The sequence below is a fragment of the Sphaerodactylus townsendi genome, linkage group LG03 (assembly GCF_021028975.2).
Source record: "Sphaerodactylus townsendi isolate TG3544 linkage group LG03, MPM_Stown_v2.3, whole genome shotgun sequence".
In the NCBI taxonomy this organism is placed as follows: domain Eukaryota; kingdom Metazoa; phylum Chordata; class Lepidosauria; order Squamata; family Sphaerodactylidae; genus Sphaerodactylus; species Sphaerodactylus townsendi.
In genome coordinates, this window is record NC_059427.1 from 169874874 (window position 1) to 169894057 (window position 19184).

The 19184-nt window shown below is 44.8% G+C and overlaps 1 protein-coding gene across 1 annotated transcript in view; it reads left to right on the top strand.

Moving 5' to 3' along the window:
• Positions 1 to 19184, top strand: part of LRP1 (LDL receptor related protein 1) — a 466085-nt gene that overhangs the window by 131596 nt on the left and 315305 nt on the right. The window contains 1 exon segment of the mRNA XM_048487597.1: positions 6339 to 6461. Coding sequence (XP_048343554.1) covers positions 6339 to 6461 — 123 coding nt within the window.

Consider the following 19184-nt stretch of genomic DNA (forward strand, 5'->3'; position numbering starts at 1 on the left):
CTTCAGGAGACTCTTGATGATACCACCCTTTTGGGGGTCCATAATGTGGACCCCCTACACCAAACCTGGGTGGCATCATCAGGAGAGTCTCCTGAAGATACCCTGAAATTGTGGTGCCGCCAGCTTAATAATGCGCCCCCTACACACTAAAAACAGAAAAAACCCTTAAAAAAGCCCAAAAAAATCAAATGAACCTCAAGGGTACCCTGAGATATGAAGAGTGAGGTCAAGGGTACTGCAGTGTTGAAAAGGTTGGGAAACACTTCTCCAAGGTGTTCTGTGTTGGGGTAACCTCTTGCTACATCATTAGTTCTTTAAGAACCCTCTCATCTCACACTACTGTTGCTATTTTTTATTTACTTATTTACTTCATTTATACCTCAGTCTTCTCCCCAGTGGGGACTGAAAGCGGCTTACAATATTTTCTCATTCTCTGAGATGAGGCATTCAGAGGAGAGAACATTTGGCACACTACCATTTCCCCTCGTGGTTCCTTTCCTCCCAGCTTGACTTGGAGACTACATTGTGAGAAAAGAAGAATGTACTGTCCTGTCGCAACTGACTCACGGTGACCCCATTCACAGGGCATCCCGGCAAGTGAGAAGCAGAGATGATTTGCTATTGCCTTCCTTTTCATAGCAACCCCAGTGGTGGTCTTCCAAGCAAGAACTAATTAGCTGACCCTTCTTAGCTTGTAAGCTCCGACTAACCTGGGCTGTTTGGGCAGCTATTTAGAGAGAGAGAGACTGTTTTCTTGGTTTTGCTGATTAGGGTTTCTGGGAGATCAGATATTGAACTCTGATTCCCAAATCTGGCATTGTGAAATGGGAGTTTATTTGCATTCTAGGGTACTTCAACTTAGAACTCCAGTCAAAGGCCTCCTCCCAGGACTGTGATTTCAGTTATGTACCGAGCATATCTAACTTTTGGGGATTCCAAAGTTGTTAGCTCCCTTATTAATCCCAAAGTAAAATCCAGAAAACCAGACCACAATCCGCATACTGCCTTTTTTGAGACATGTCACGGAACAGTGTGCAATTTCGAGTTCCGCAGAACTATCTTTTAAACATGGTAACGATGTTTTGGAGTAACAGCCAGCCTGATCAAAAGTTCCGATGACCTCGAAAGCTCATACATTGTTGTGTGCCATGTGGTTGGTCCTAATAAACTGTAGGCTGACCGGGATGGCCCAGGCTCGCCCAGATATCGAAGCTTGGACTTGGTGAGCACATGGATGGAGACCACCAAGGATGTTCAGGGTTGCAATGCAGAGGCAGGCAACAGCAGACCACATCTGTTTGCCTCTTGCCTTGAAAACAACAGGAGTAGTTGTCACTAGTTGGCTGTGACTTGACAGGCACTTTCCACCACCCATAAAAGGCAGATGGTGTTCAGGGAAGCCAGCCTGACTGTGGCACTAGAAGCAAGTTGCTGCCGCTTTTCAAGACATGAAGCAGAAGGACAGATGATGTTGCTGTTGGCTGGTCCCCGTGGCACTGTTCAGCGGGAAGCCATGCTTCGTCAGTTTTGAGGCCTTGGAGGATACAGTCTCTGTGACAGGCTCTGAAAATCCAGGACACGGCTTGCGCTTCTCTGAGGCACTTAGGCTCCTAGGGGTGAGATTAATGGAGAGGGGGGTGGGGTAGAGGACCAGAAGCCGCCTTGAACGGAGAAGGCAGGCCACAGGGGAGAGGAATGCCTTTTGTGTCTGAGTGTCGGGTCCCAGGGGTCAGCTGTAGGAATGGTTTAACAAGAATATCCAGTTATAAGAGCAGATAAGCTAGAGCTTTGCCTGTGTTATAACTCTCTTGAGCTGATCCGCAGCTGCTGGGCCCTCAGTAGGCACCTTTTCAAATCTTCTCTCCGGACTCCTTGGGTTATCCACTTAAGAGTAGTTTGTGGGGGGATTTCTCAGTGCAGCCATTTATCGGCTGTCTTGGGTTTAGTATCCAGTCTGCACAGTCATTAAGCTGAAGCATTTGGAAGCCATAGGGCTTGTCTCCTTCCCCCCTCTTCCAGTTCTAAGTCCTTGTAATCTGAAAGTAAATCCCACTCTGTTTAATTGGGGCTTGATTCTAAGTCTGCTGTGTTTCAGATGAAGCTGTACATTTCTCTAATCCAGGTAGCTAGGTCCCTGTCCCTAGGTCTGTTTAGGGGAAGACCTGAGAAACCATCCTTTGACAGCAGCATTGTTGGCAAATTACCTGCTGACTTACTTCCTGTGCTTTAGTATTCTAGATCATACTTCCCAGGAATATGATCCCTGCTGAACACAAGCCCTCCCCATCCCATTCTGAATCCATTTGTGTCTTTGCAGATTTCTCGTTTTATTGCTCTTTTGTAGCACAGTTCCTCGGTTCAGTACTAATGGCATTGACTTTCTGGCTCTGTCGCTATTTATTTTGCACGTGTGCGATTGGACAAAGCTCCAAGGCATTGAAGATGGGCAGCAATTAGCAGATAGCAGCTGCATCGTGTAGAATGTCCTCTTTGAAGAATAGACCCTAGCTCCGGAAGACGTGGTGTGAATTAATTAATGCCTCTCTTACAAAGCACTGTTACCATTGTCCTAGAAGACTTAACAGCTTTGCTTTATTTTTTAAAAAAAACACTTAACACTATTTATGAGCAACACGTACAGATAATAGTAAAAACAATAACAGTAATAACACATTACAAAGAACATGAATAAAACAGTTAATTAATAAGGAAGGAAGGGCTAACCAGAGATAGCAATATGGAGACAGGCTAGGTGAAACTACCCACTAGCCTCAACCAGAGTATTCCACCAGATTGAAGTCAGGAATGAAAAAGCTGTGGCCCCAGCCTGGTGGAACGCTCTGTCAATGAAACCTGAGCCCCGAGGGATCTGTTCCAGGTCCACAGGGCCTGTAAGACAGAGCTGTTCCACCAGGTATACAGGTGAGGCAATCCCAGTTGTTCCATCTGGTCCCTCGCCCACCTTATTTTCATCTTGATATCAGTCCATCCTATGGGCTGTTGAACTCATCTGTTCAGAATTATATTACTGTCACTATCCAGGTTTTGTTTTAGGTTAATGAATTAAATTGGGTAGATAGATTTATGGTTTTATTGTTGAGCTCATGAGGGGAGGAGTGACATATATAATGAAATAAAGAAATAGTAAAGAAATCATAACCAGTGGTGTTCTAAAATCTGCATACTTGGCTTAGATAGCATTTATGTAATCACATCATATAGAAGAAGAAGAAGAGGAGGAGGAGGAGGAGGAGTTTGGATTTATATCCCCCTTTCTCTCCTGTAGGAGACTCAAAGGGGCTGACAATCTCCTTGCCCTTCCCCCCTCACAACAAACACCCTATGAGGTAGGTGCGGCTGAGAGAGCTCCGAGAAGCTGTGACTAGCCCAAGGTCACCCAGCTGGCGTGTGTGGGAGTGTACAGGCTAATCTGAATTCCCCAGATAAGCCTCCACAGCTCAGGCAGCAGAGCTGGGAATCAAACCCGGTTCCTCCAGATTAAATACACAAGCTCTTAACCTCCTACGCCACTGCTATAAAATTTGGGTGGTCAATGAAATATCTTAAATGCTCCATGGGAAGTAATTGGGTGACACTGGGCAAGTCACACACACTCTCAGTCCTTCCATTAATATATAATTGAATTACATGGAGATGGACTGGGCAGTAATTTTGGTTATCAGACTGGGTGAAAAAAGGCATAAGCATCCAGTCTTTCTCTAGATAGATTATTATTTGAAAGATTTTGGCCTTTTACTCATGAACACTGACCTTGGACTTTTTGCTGCATGATGTGACTGAAGTGTTGTCTCCTGGCGTTTCTCTGTTTACACGTGAGGAGACCCCCCAGTCCTCCCCCACAATTAGTCTCAACAGGCCTCTGTTTCCTGGTTTTCTTTACCTCTTTTAAAGGCATGGATCTCATAATACTCATTAGTCCCAATACTGTAGTTCTGATATTCTCCCCTTCCCTCCCCCCCACACACTCTCTCTCTCTCCCTCTGCTGTGGCTGGAGAGAGGCTAACTCTAGCCTAAAATTCCTTCCCCCAACTTAAATGGCTTTTCCTCCAACTGAATGGCCACAAGTTGAAGGAAAACCTCTTAAGCTGGAGGAAGCCTTCATACTTTGCTCAATGGCGTGGTAAGGTAGGGTAGGATCCACCTCCATCTTTTTTGGGGAGTGGGGGGAGGGAGGGAGGAAGGAGGAACAAATGGAAAAATCTCAGTAGTTAACAAACTATCAGCCCATTCCTGCTGTAGAGAGATCTCATTCTTTCCTGAAATCTAAGATCAAAACCTCTTATGTATCCTTGCAAACCTTTATTGCCTGCTCCCAGATAGTTCATTGCTGTCCTGTTTCCCCTTCATTGTATTTCATACTCTGATGTTTCTGTTATAGCTTGGAATGGACTTGGGTTAACTTCTGTCCAGCCCTGAAATTAAAATTCTATTCCATCTTCCCACCTAAATAAGGGTCCCCAAGATGGTAAAACTATTTCAACATTAAAAAATATTTAAAATAAAATAAAGCATATATGCAGTAATCCAATTTTTAAAAACCCATGTAAACAGACATACCGGTAGTACCAAAAACCAGAGTGGAAGCCAATAACAGTTATTGCAGGAAGATGCCCACTGCAGAACAGAGGTAGATAAGAGGAAGGTATTTATTGTTGTTTTGGTGATCAGTGCACAAAGTTGATACAGGCACAGTGCAAGTACGATACTTTGTATGGAGAAAACATTGTTATCAGCACTTGCACGCTTGGCAGCTGCCCAGATGTTCAAGTCCATCGACCTTTGTATCAACACACAATGAAAGTGTACCTGTTTTTCAATCCCAAATGGTTGGAAGCACTGATCAATGTTTCTGTGTAGTATTTGCAACACATCCCCCCTCCCTGGTATAGCTGCTTTAATACAGGCTGCTCTGGGTCATGCTGTGCCCCACAGAGGAGAAACCTGTTTACCGCTTCAAAAATGTCAGTAATCAAACAAAGCTGGGCCTCTGATCCTGTTTATGTTTCCCTTTCAGCAGGTAACCTAGCAGCTGTTTTAATGGGGGTCTTAAAAGTGTGTGTGTGTGTGTGTGTGTGTGTGTGTGTGTGTGTGTGTGTGTGTGTGTGTGTGTGTGTGTGTGTGTGGGAGGGGGGATATAAGAAGAAGAAGAGTTTGGATTTATATCCCCCCTTGTCTCTCCTGTAAGGAGACTCAAAGGGGCTTACAATCTCCTTTCCCTTCTCCCCACCCCCCACAACAAACACCCTGTGAGGTGGGTGGGGTTGAGAGAGCTCCAAAGAACTGTGACTAGCCCAAGGTCACCCAGCTGGCCTGTGTTGGAGTGCGCAAACTAATCTGATAAACCTCCACATCTCAAGTGGCAGAGTGGGGAATCAAACCCGGTTCCCCAGATTCTCTGCTCTTAACCACTACACCATGCTGGCTCTGTGTAGAATGCTGTGGTGGAGAGTGGTAAGCTACACTTCTGCAGTCCAAGCTCTTCTCATGACCTGAATTAGACCCTAATGGAAGTTGGTTTCAGATAGTTGTCTCAGGCTTCTCAGCCCTCTATCCTTTTGAGGTTGTTAAATTGAGTACCAACCTTGCTGGGGGTAAAGTGTAGATGACTGGGGGAGGCAGTGGCAAACTACCCCATAAACATAGTCTGCCGAGTAAGTGTCCTGATGTGACATCATCCTATGGTTCAGTAACGACTGTGTTTGCACAGAGGGACTACTTTTACCCTTCAAAGGTGGGGTGAATTTCTTCCCACCTGTAACGTTTGGGATGCTACCCACATCAGATGGATGTTCAACCAGCCATTAAAATAGGAGGGTAAAAATGGGCACGATTTAATTCCTGAGAGGAAATACTGTAGTCACCTCTGTGAGGGGGCTGTAAGGGACTTGATGCTTTCATTGGTCTGTTCCCAGCCTACCAATTAATGCTGAAATGCATGGTTCATTGCCCAAGGCAGACATGCTACGTCTTCACGGTTTAAACAATCCTACTTCGTTCTTACTTTGTGTTTTTTTTAGCTTGCTTGTTTGCATATATATTAAAAAAAATTGCCCTGGGCGTCTAAGGGATAAATTATTTGAGTTAAATGGTCTTTAAAATCTGTTTTGCACTCTGGATATTGACTGCGTTGCTATAATTAATACATTGGGTTTTAATCCTACATTTTCTTGAAGCATGGTGAATATGAATGAGCTGGGTGCCATCGACAGAGACAGTTTGCTTTTTAAGTAGCTGGCTTTAAAAATTACATTTAACGGCATATCTTGTGGAAGAAATTAATCTTGGGCTGTTTTTGTTTTCCCCTTTTCCAATCTAGCACCGAAGACGTGTAGCCCGAAACAGTTTGCCTGCAAAGATCAAATCACATGCATATCCAAGGGCTGGAGATGTGATGGGGAGAAGGATTGTCCAGATGGCTCAGATGAATCGCCTGATATATGTATGTAAATATATATTATTTATAAATATATATTTTCCTTCCCCTCCCCTCTTTTGCATGCCACCCCTCCTTCCCTCCCCTCCCCCTCGCTCTGCTAGGGTGGGTGGGCCATGTCCAGATGCTGGGGCCCCTCTCCCTCCCTCCCTTCTTGCATGCCACCCCTCCCTCTCCCTCTTCTATGGTCGGTGGGCTATGTCCAGATGCCATGTCCAGGTAGGGATGACTGGTCATTGTATATCATCTTCTGTTAGTGCTATAGACCAATATACTTTTTAAACATTTGATTACTTGACATCCTTCTGACAACATTAGGATGTTAAAATTGGATACCTTGGAGGTACTGAAAGCATTATCTTGTGTTCCAAGTAAGAAGGAAAGGATGAAGTATTTTAAAGATTTATTTAATATGATCAAGTTGAATCTGCCAACAGTAGAAAATCTGAATTGCCTCAATATGTGGAAATTGATCTTGTGATGTATGAAGCAGTGTACAATTAGCTAAGCCTATCTCAGTGGTGGCGAACCTATGGCACGGGTGCCAGAGGTGGCACTCAGAGCCCTCTCTGTGGGCACTTGCAAACAGAGTGCCCCCCCCCCCACACATCTAGGCTGGCCTGTTCCGCTGGGCTCGATTATTAAGACCTCGTTTTGGGGAAGCAGTGTAGGTAACCCTGTCCAGCTCTGTTAAACCCCACTGATTTTCATGTGAAGAACTACGATCCTTTACTTGGGAGTCAGCTCGGTTGCTGGCAAGGGGGCTTGCTTCTGAGTAAACCCTCCTAGGGTCGATTTCGATTTCGAATACCTTTAATGGCATATAGATTGTTTAAGATTAGCTTAGCAAGATAATAACAGCCTTTACAACTTTACAATTTCTGACGAGTTAAAATAACACCATTTAAAAATTTAGCCACCGCTTCCAACAGCTCGTAGTTGTGGCTGTTTAAAAGATATATAACCTTCTGTTTATCTGTAATGCCTTCACTTCCATGCAGGAAGGGGATTATGTGCTTCTTCCTACCTATCTCATAAAGGGACAATCCAACAGCATATGAGATACTGTTTCCACAGAACCCATGCCACACGGGCATTTCCTTTCTTTATGTGGGATTCCAAGGTGGCGTCCAAGGCTAAAGGAAGAAGGCAGGGCATTACACCTAGCTAAGGTGATTGCTCTACGCCACCGGGCCTCAACCAGGAGATAAAGGTACTGGGCTGCAATTAGTCTATCCATAGGTATTCCCAGAGAGATCGGGGAACAGGTTTTATTAGCTTCCTCTAGCATCTGTTGAAACTCTCTGTCAAAAGTCTCTTCTTGATAGCCCCATAGACCTCCTGCTCTGTTAGCATTAGCAGGTCCTCCAAGGAAATGCCCAACTCATTAAGTTTGGCTTCGATTTTAACCCACCACTGGGTTGTGTGGAGGATGGAGCGTCCCTGGGATGTATAGTCCAGTTCATCTCGATTAAAACAAATCCTGGCCCAAAACTTGAATGTACGGCACCAGGCCAGAGTTTCCAGCCAATGCTGGCCTGTTTCTAAGCACAGGGCCGCATAGGGAACAGAATGGGGCAAGCCAAGGATTTTATACAGAAAGTATGCCTGGACCCTTTCAACCTCTCTGCTCCATGCCCCTATCCAGATGGGGATCCCATAAAGGATTTGTTGACTCACTTTGGCATTAAATGCTCTCAATCGCAGGGATGTATCCTCGGCCTTTCCCATAGAGGAAGCGTATAATGGCTGAGGCACTTAATTTAGCGGCGGAGATGGCCCGATTCCTATGTAGTGTCCAGGAGGCCCTATGATGGTAGGTAAGCCCTAGGAATTTATATGACTGCACCTGCTCGAAACTACTGTGGCCTATCCGCCAATTGGTGGCTTTCCATTTATGGGTAAATACCACAATTTTGGATTTATCTAAGTTAAGTTAAGTTGCAAATCGTTGAGTGTGCAGTATTCTATACAACACTCTAAAGCTCTCCTTAGTCCGACTCGTGAGCGGGAAAGTACAACTGCGTCATCAGCAAACAGAAGCAGGGGTATGGAAGTTGAGTCCAGAGTTGGACTATGTACTTGGGCCTCACTTAGTGTGGAAGCTAGATCGTTAATAAAGAGCTTCTTCTCCTTCTCCTTCTCCTTCTCCTTCTCCTTCTCCTTCTCCTTCTCCTTCTCCTTCTCCTTCTCCTTCTTCTTCTTCTTCTCCTTCTTCTTCTTCTTCTCCTTCTTCTTCTTCTTCTTCTTCTTCTTCTTCTTCTTCTTCTTCTTCTTCTTCTTCTTCTTCTTCTTCTTCTTCTTCTTCTTCTTCTTCTTCTTCTTCTTCTTCTTCTTCTTCTTCTTCTTCTTCTTCTTCTTCTTCTTCTTCTTCTTCTTCTTCTTCTTCTTCTTCTTCTTCTTCTTCCAGACTAATTCCTGCCCACGCCTTGTGGTTAGCAGGTCACACTGAACTTTTGATGGACACAATGTGTGGTGCTCAATGCATAAGAGCACTCTTCAGGGAGTGCTTACCCATTGAATCCAAAGCATCTTGGCACACTTTTCTGAGCCTTGAGTATAGCTTTCAGCCTGGATATGTTTTTCTAATAGAGGAAATAAATGGGAATGCAACGTGAAGATAATGGCAGCAAGCCAGCGCATGCAAGACTAACAACTGAGAGGGAGACATAAATATGTAGTTCACATGAAGGAGTTCAGTTTAAAGACCTTTAAAAATAAACCATCATTGTCATAACACAAACAGCTTTGCCTGTGCAGGAATATTCGTGGGCTCTTCCAAAGGAGCTCCTTACAAACCACACCTCTCTAATTCTCAGGAAGCAGAGGAGGCAATTCTAAGAGTCATTTGAGCAGCAATAATGCACGCCACGGAGAAGAAGTGGAACATGGACTTTTCCCTAAAGCGTTTTATTTCCTGGTTTAAATAAAACAGGGCTCCATGGTAAAAGAACAAAGATCATATTTGCATAATGTTATCATTAATCAAGAAAGGGACCGAAATGGCTTGTTAACAATCAGGACAATTCGCATAAAGTAATGTTCAATCTGTTGCCAATAAACTAATGTTAAATGCAAAGGTGGCTGTCAAAAGTGAGTGTATTCATGATTTAGTCATCAATCTCACACCTACACAGATCAGCTCTACGCAAAGCATAGATGGGCTATCAGCGTTCGTTTTGCTTTTGGTGCCCTGCTGGTTGACTTTTTTTTTTTCTCAACTGTCATCTTGTCTTTTAGTATTAATCTTGATATTTTTCCAGAAGGTGACAGAAATGTTTTTGCACTGATATCAGATGCTTGTAACAAAATTTATTCTAGCCCTGCCCACTTATTCCTGAAGGTTCCTATTATGGTCAATAAGATAGCATCAAGATTAGGATGGAGGGTGTCTTTGCGTGATGCTGAAGAAATGTATAATATTAGCAGCAGAATGAAGAGTCAAGATGATTACTGAGCACTGAAATTCAGAATTTTTCTGATTGCCACATTCGTAGCCAGGGAACTCAGAAGGGCTGATTCCTCTTTAGTACTTCAACATCTCTTATTTGCTATATGAGGCTTTGCACACATTTTTTTCAGAAGGTGATGATGTTATAGACCAGTCCTCCTTGTTTAATTCCAGTATGACAGGCAGGAAAGGGATAACTCTAACACAGTGTTTTCCAACCTTTTCAACATCACGGTATCCTTGACCTCACTCTTCATATCTCCCGGTACCCCTACCATCCTCCCCCCACCTTCCCCTCCCAGTTCCCCTGCTTGCCACCCCCCACCTTCCCCTCCCAGGGTGAAGGGAAGCACGGGGTGGGGGTGGGGGTAGGAAGTGGCTGCTGATTTTGTGCAGGCCCTGCCCCCTGGGCCAGCTCCAGATCCTTGCTGGTGCCGGCGGGAGACACCACAAAAGTGAGGGGGGCCGGTAGCATTGCCTTGGTACCCCTGGGACATGCTCATGGCACCCCAGGGTACCATGGAACCCTGGTTGGGAATCACTGCTCTAACACATCAGGAAGCAGAGGAGACAGCCTATCCCTCTTGCTCTAGGCTTGTGGTCTGGGAAATTTCTTTGGGTCTAAGTGGCTAAGAGCTATCCGACCTTACGTGAAGCATGTTAAAATCGGTACTCATTTCCAGACTTAGTGTAAGATCCTTAGAGTGGTTATTATTTGTCCTGGATCAGAGAAATTGTTACCACCTCACCTCTCAGGCAACTCCCCTCCCTGCTTAGACTGGGCATTTCCCATTTGTTCAAATCTCCCAAAGTGCCTGCAAAGCAAAAAAGCCTCCCCACTGCCAAGAAGAGAAGAGTTTGGATTTATATCCCCCCCTTTATCTCCTGTAAGGAGACTCAAGGGGGCTTCCCCCCTCACAACAAAGTAGGTGGGGCCAAGAAGAACTGTGACTAGCCCAAGGTCACCTAGCTGGCATGTTTTCCAGTACACAGGCTAATCTTGGTTCCCCAGGTAAGCTTCCACAGCGCAAGTGGCAGAGCGGGAATCAAATCTGGTTCCAGCTTATAGTGCACCTGCTCTTAACCACTACACCAAGCTGGCTCTCGAACACTGAAGAACTAAAGTACTAAAGAAGCCCCCACTGGGCTTAAAAGACTTACGGCACCTTTAATTTTTAATCACATATTCAGCTAACAGGCAAATGTTTGATCAAATGAAGCATTTTTCAGTGGGTGCATTCCCTACCGTCAATCAGAGAAGCGTGTTTAGTTAAAACTAGATGGTGCAATCTATTGAGAAAGAGTGTCCTGTCAATATAGAGAACTACTTCTGTTTCCATTGCTGAACCAGCACTTTCCTTTGGCCACAGTGCAGTGAAAGTAGATCTTTTGGTTTCCTTAAGCTTTGGCCGTTTCCGCCGCAGATGAGCGAGCTAGAGTTCTTTTATTTATGCCGACCGGCAACGCTGGGACCTGCGTCATACGGACGGTCCCAGAAAGAACCTACAAAGGAGATGGCTGCTGAAGCCATTAAGCCGGTCATACTACCACCTGCTCTCGAACCTTCGGCGTCGCGGAACCTGGAACCGCGCCTCTCCCCTGCCCTGGCTTGGCATACTGCTTCGAGTTGCAGAGCAGGGCGTCTCCAGGCAATGACGGAGGGCAGGAGAGCAGGTAAGGGAAGCGAGGGGGGGGGAAGCACCGTGAAGCTGCTGCTGTTCGCACGGCAGCGGCTTCCAGCCGGCATTTCCCCAACAAGAGTGCTTACCAGCGCTCTGGGAAAATGCCGGCGGTGGTGGCGGCTGCGATGCAGCTAAGCGTAGCAATAGAATGAAAGCGGCCTGAAGGGGCGGCGTTTTACCCAGCATCCCCGGAGCCGCCGCATATTCTGCCTGTGCGGAAACGGCCTTTGATTTTCCTTGTCACTGTTTGAGGAAACTGAGTGAACAAGTGTTACCCTAAGTAGTCAGTCTCCATTTTAGTTGAGAAAATTATCTGGAGGCAGGGAGCAACAGGGGGTAACTGGGATTGATGACCATGTAGATCAGGACTGTTCTGGGTAAAAACTGTCAAATGAGCAGGCAGTTGTATAGTTAAAATATGGTTTTATTAAACAATAAAAATAAACTCAAACTAGACCTTTATTAGGCATCAGAAAAGAAAATGTATAGTCTGCGCCAGATAGGGTTTAACAGAATGATACAACTGGTAAAAAGGAAAAAAATCAGGAATGTACAGACCTCAAGGGGGCCCTTCTGTGATCATATTCAGCCTGTGTTGCGCCAGTTGCATTGGCTTCCGGTGGAATTCCGAATCATTTTCAAGCTGTGGGTTCTGACCTTTAAGGCCTTACGCGGCCTGGGACCCTCGTATCTTCGGGACCGCGTACATATACCCCACTCGTCCTGTCACGTTCAGCTGGGGCAAACTTTACTGGTGGTCCCTGGCCCTCTATGATGCTGACTGGCCTCCAGCGGGCAGGACCTTCTGACCCTGGCCAGCCTGGTGGAATGCTCTCCCCTCCAGCTGTCCGGGTGCCCTGCGGGATCTTGGTGAGTTCCGCGGGAGCCTGTAAGACTGAGGATTGTTCCGCCGAGACTTTGGAGTAACTCTCAGCCTTTAGTATATAAGCCCTCTTTCTTTACGCAGACTATTATCCTCCTATGGAGGAGTCCGGCTACTCCCTAGGAGAGGGTTTTAAGAGTAAGGATTTACCGGGCACCTTTTATTATGATTACCGCTGTTTTAACAAAAATTTAGTATGTTTTAGTATGTTTTAATGATGGAGCCTTATGGATTGTTGTTGTTTTAATTATTGTTCGCTCCTGATTTCGTTGTATTAGTTTTGTTGTACACCGCCCAGAGCCCCTGGGGATGGGGCGGTATAAAAATTCAAATAATAATAATAATTAAAAAAAAATTAATACAAGGAGGAAAGCCCAGAACATTATTTCAGGGTATTAACCAGGAAATTGGCCACCATTTCCAGTATCCTAAGGTCCTGGTTATTCAGGAGAGAGTTCAATTTGGAATTTGTAGAGAACGGCCCTGCCAAAGTTGGATCCTTTAGAAAAAAACTAGGTCTAAATTCTGTAAATGTTGGGCAAGTGAACAGAATATGCTCTAGCAAAAAAATAATAGAAATAGTAAAACAAGAAATATTTTAAGCAATGAGCATATGCACACAAAGCATACAAGACCTAACTAGGAAAAGGGAGGAAGTCGGACAGAATTCAGGGAGGGGTGAGAGTTACCAGTCTTGAAGGGCAGGTGGCACTGAAGGAGAAAACAATCGGTGTTTCCAGGAGCTAGTTGTTTTACCAGAGCTGGGGGTTTACCACGGATTCGGAACACACACACCCTATGAATGGCAAAATGACTTCTATTTATACCCCAAAATAGATCCTGACATGGTATGAGGTCAGCTGGCAGGAAAGCTAGAAAATTGACTTCTTTTCTGGGATTCCAGCAAAAAGATAGCAGAGGCTGAATGAGTTGTCAAGACCCAAGAAAATCCCTGGGATATTCTCTTTTAAATACTGAATGATTGTTGGGATGGGTGCAGATAGGGTGAAGTAATGGTCTGCTCAAAGCAGTGATTGAATCACTGCAGGGTGACATGATGGGAATTAGCTAGCCCCATTGTCCAACAGGGCACATTTTAGAACAAGAGGAAAAGTCCTGTGGCCAACTATCTTCCTGCCCAGGCTTGACACACAAGATAGATCCCAAAACTCTCTGAGGGGCATCCGTTTTGTAGGGAATGGTATCTTGCTCTTATGTCAGTCTTTGGCCCCTGTTCCTTCGTGGCACCCCTCAGTGAGAGAAGGATCCGACTGCTTACACAAAGTCCAATTGATCAATCCCTTCTGCTGTTTCCTCATGTGTTAAGTTTTCTCTTCTTTTTAGTTAGTTCAAAGATGACATTTGTTCTGTCATCTGGGTGTGCCCGGAGGAAGACTAGGCAAACAGAGGTTACTTAGTAGCAGACTGTTAGGCACCCTAGGCACCCTGGGTCTAGTGCTTGTGGGTCTATCTAACGTTAAGGGGGGTACAAGTCTGTGATCTGTCACAATCGCTGTTCCTTTCTTGGTTCCTTCCAAAAAAGATAATGATTTAAATTACAGTGGTACCTCGTTGACTTCGGTTTTTGTCGGTTTCAGTTTTTGTGGACTTTTTCTGGGCAAAATTTGTCTCGGTTTTCATTGATTGCCTTGGTTTTCGTCCTCAAACCCAGAAAAAAATTGCCCAGAAAAAGTCCACGAGAACCGAAACCGACGAAAAGTCCATGAAAACCGAAACCGGCTGGGGTTTGAGGGAGCCCCTCCCGGAGGCAGAGGGAGCTCCTTATTTGGGCAGTGACGGGAAGCAGAGGGAGCTCCTTATTTGGGCAGTGACTCCCCCTGATGGCACTGCCCAAATAAGGAGCTCTACCTCAGCTGGGGTTTGAGGAAGCCAATTAATCCATTGGAGGCACTTTTTGGAGTGCCTCGAACCGATGGATTTACATTGATTCCTATGGGAAATGGTGCCTCGGTTTTTGTCGATTTCGGTTTCGTCGATTCCTTTCGGACGAATTATCGTCGAAAACCGAGGTACCACTGTAATTGACTTGGCAATTGGGGGGTGGTGGTGGAGTTCAGTAGGCAGAGTGGTGGGCTTGGACATAAGAAGTCTGAGTCAACCAAGAAGTGAAGACTTAGGGTTGGATTCAGACTAAAATGGCAATTTCTACTGAAGCCTTTTTCCCACTGCAGACCCCCCATTCTTTCCTCAGACTTCTCTGTATTCCAGGAATATGTAATATCATAAACTTCTTTCGTAAGGACCTTCAGCTGCTTGAGAGAACTGATGCTGTGTCCTCTGCAGCTAATGTTAATTTTTTAAATAGTGGTTTCATGTTGGTTGGAGTTCCAGAACTGAGAGAGAAGGGACAGAAGATCTCTGCAGGAAACAGGAAGAAGAATCTTGTTCCTGTCTCCCTGACAAAGTGACGGGAATCACCTCCTTAGCTCAGAGGAGAAGGACCTGTCGGGAGTATGCACCAACAGTCACTTTAGTATTGCCTTTTTTCATTAAAAAAAAACAACCCAAAGGCTAACGTTAAACACCCCTGAAAATTAATGGAAAGAACATAGAACTTTTTTGAACAAGAGGCTGCTTTAGCTCTTACTCCTGTGTTACATCATTTCAGGATAAAGAAATATCTTTTATATATTCTTTATCCCCTGAATCCCTTTTTCCTAAGCTCGATTTGTGAGAACCAACAGGTCAGACAACAACTGTGGGTGGTCAGGGCTTTTGGATCCTGCATCCTTCCCTTGGTTGACACTGTGCTCTTCACATTGGGTAAGAAAAGATGACTTCATATCCCAATGCCATCGGTTCACCCATTCAACTATTAAGGCATCCTCCAAGCTTACAAAACAGAACGAAGCCAGAAAATTAAGAGCAGAACAACATAATTTACAGCTGCCGCAGCTTGGCACTAAAGCTGCTCTTTACATTGTCAAAGCATTGTAGAAACACGAGATAATCCTTTTTTTTCGTTCGCTGGAATGGAAAGAAAAGAAGTCTTAGGTTCCTTTTCCTCCTCCCACCGCGAAAGTGAAAAATACCGAGACTTCCCCGATAGCCGCTGTTGTTAATATTGCAGCTTAATTGAGCAATGCTCTTAACTAAGGGCTTTACTACCATAAACCCACCGTTTACATTAGTCAGCAGAGAATCCTAAACCAGATTGCAAGTCACGTTGCCAGGCATCCTGTGCCCCTGGGAAGAATGTTATGTAGCTGCTTTCAGGAGCAGGTATCCCTGAAGAAGTGAGAACAAAGACCCCTTTCACATAAGTAGGTGCCCTAGAGCAATTGATTCTTGATGAAGGGAGGAGATTCCTCTTCCAGGATGTGTGCCAGGTTTCTTCAGGGCTGTATTTCAGAGTGGTTGATCACTGAGAGATACCTGTCAGAGGCTAAGGGTGAAGTGTTTTCTTGTGTGTATATGCCCCTGATAATCGATGGTTTTGGAAAAAGAGGGTTTGTACTGTAGCAACTGACCCACATTCTCATCTGAATTTGAGAATTGAAAACTGGTCATAAATGTGGCAGTGCTTTCATTTATTTCCCTGTTAGTCTTTCTGTGTTTCAGCGAATGATTGGCTGAGAGCTCACAAGAGCTTGCAGAGACTACCTGTGATTCAAAAAGCTGCATCTTAGACCTTTCTGTAGTGATGGAAATAGTTCCTACAATCTTTCAGACATTATAACCAGCATGGTTAAGAATGGCAGACTCTAATCTGAATAACCAGGTTTGATTCCCCACTCCTCCAGATGAGTGGCAGACTCTTATCTGGTGAACTTGATTTGTTGCCCCACTCCTACATGTTGAAGCCTGCTGGGTGACCTTGGGCTTTCACAGCTCCACCTACCTCACAAGATGTCTCTTATGGAAGAAAGAAGGGAAGGAGTTTGTAAGTCGCTTTGAGACTCCTCAAAGGTTGAAAAAAGCAGGATATAAAAATCAATCCTTCATTCAATTAAGTAGACTCATGCAAGAAATTAGTTTGCTGCAGTAACCTCTGTACCCATTCAAGGATGAAAAGATTATGCAAAACTAGAATTCTTTTGATGTTCATTATCAGTGGACACTGAAGCAGCTGTGGAATATGCAGTTTTTCAAGGAAAACATGTTTTGTCTATACTGTACTCTGCTTCCTCACTGTTCCAAAAATTCAATGGAAAGGCAAAATAGTACGTAATATTTGTGTATGAAGGGATTCCTTACAATTTGTGAGCCAAATTGTATACTGAAAGTATGCAGCAGGGGGTCCCCAACTTGGTGCCTGTGCATGCCGTGATACCCCAACTTGGTGCCTGTGCATGCCGTGATACCCATTGACACCTTTCTTGGTGCCCACCAAATGTTTTTAGAAGAGATTGGGGTTTTTTAGAAGAGATTGGGGGTTTTTTAGAAGAGATTGGGGGTTTTTTTTAGAAGAGATTGGGGGTTTCAAAGATTGTCATGCCCTTATATAAAGCAGTGGTGCGACCGCACTTGGAGTACTGTGTCCAGTTCTGGTCGCCGCATCTCAAAAAGGATATTGAGGAGATAGAAAAGTGCAGAGAAAGGGCAACAAAGGATGATTGAGGGACTGGAGCACCTTCCCTATGAGGAGAGGCTGCAGCGTTTGGGACTCTTTAGTTTGGAGAGGAGGCGTGAGGGGGGATATGATTGAAGTCTATAAAATTATGCATGGGGTAGAAAATGTTGACAGAGGAAAATTTTCTCTCTTTCTCACAATACTAGAACCAGGGGCATTCATTGAAAATGCACAGGGGAAGAATTAGGACTAATAGGAAACACTTCTTCATAGCGATGTGATTGGTGTTTGGAATATGCTACCACAGGAGGTGGTGATGGCCACTAACCTGGATAGCTTTAAAAGGGGCTTGGACAGATTTATGGAGGAGAAGTCGATTTATGGCTACCAATCTTGATCCTCCTTGATGTGAGATTGCAAATGCCTTAACAGTCCAGGTGATCGGGAGCAACAGCTTAGCTTAGGCATCTCATTGGGCATTATAGATTTGATTGGCTGTGCAGATTTTTTAAAAAAATGTTGCTGTGGCAGCAACTGCTTCTACTGTATGAAGGAAAATTGCAGTAGCCATTTTGTGGACATCCAGGAAGGAGAGACCTAAATGGCTAGGCACTGAATGATCAGCGCTGATGGAACAATATTACTGACCACCATGGTGGTGTGATAATATTGAACAACCGACTGGGGTCTAAGACATGCTTTTATAGGGCAAACTATGTCCTGGGCCAAGGAAATCCTTTTCAGAAAGGATTTTTCCTGCTGTTCCAGGTGAGGTAATGGTCTTGAGCAGCGGTTCTCAACCCTTTGGGGGGTCGAACGACCCTTTCACAGGGGTTGCCTAAGACTCTCTGCATCAGTGTTCTCCATCTGTAAAATGGATAAATGTTAGGGTTGGGGGGTCACCACAACATGAGGAACTGTATTAAAAGGGTTGCGGCATTAAGAAGGTTGAGAACCACTGGTCTTGAGTGTCAGACCATTTGACCTGACGGCTGACCCATTATCTTTGATGGGTTTTGCCTGCTGTTGGGACAAAACAGGTAACAACCTTTAATGGGTGTTGCAACCTAGATGGTCACAAGGGAATGAGTCACAGGGAGACTCTTGAGTAGATTAAGAAAGCTAGAAAAAAGAGAACTGGTCTCACCCAGGTGTGCTATTGTTCATATTCAAATGTTATTTCCTGAGTATGTGCCAGGCATTAAGTTGTGTGTCGGGGTGGGGGGTGGGGTGGTGGTGGTGGTGGTGGTGAGTCTTCCCCACAAGTTCAGAAAGTTCCAAGATGGAGTTTCTGAAAACAGACTCCTTTCAGGGCACTGTTTCGCCAGGTCTGTCAAGGCAGCATTCCAGGAAAAAGACCACTCTCTCACCCTCTGCACTGCTACAGGTCTTAGGTTGGCTATACTTGTCTTGAAGACCTTATAAGGTCAGCAGTAGTCAGCTGTGACTTGATGACACCTCCCACCATCAGTCAAAGGCAAGCTTTGACTGCCTACTGAGGCAACAACAGGCAGGGAGCAGAGAGGAAGAGAAGTAGGATGTGAGTGGCTAGTAAACCCTCCTTGCCTCCAACATGGAGACTTGCAAGATAAGGCTCTTAACCATTGTACTTCACTATCCATAAAATCAAGGATGGTTGGATGGCCATCTTAACGCACCTTGTTTTTTAGTTCCTTTCTAAAATTGTTTCTTTTCATCAGGAGAGCTGTACAGATAGCAACTCCATGTGGACTGTTCAGGATAAGAGGAAGGGGAAAGCTTACTCCCTTTCTTCATACTGTGGCTGTGATTTGAATCAGGGTCCCATGCACCTCAAGCTCATTTGACCCTTCCACCTCAGTGAAACGTGGCTGATAGTCTGGAATCTAAATCCTTCCCTTTTTATCATCTGCGGCCTTTTACATCTTGGGCCTTTCCGTTCCCTCCTCAGAGGGACTTTTAGATTGCCGGACGTGATGTTTTGTGCACTGTTTTAAATTGTTTTAATGTGAAATTTAGAGCCCTAATTTTATTATATTGTATGTATTTATTGAACGTGCTCTTCTTGTTATTTTAGATCGTATCAGTTGTTGTATACTGCCCAGAGCCCTCCGGGGGTGGGCGGTATAGAAGTCAAACAAACAAACAAACAAATAAATAAATACCCCTTTGAAGTTTTTAGCCTGGGGAGGATACCTTC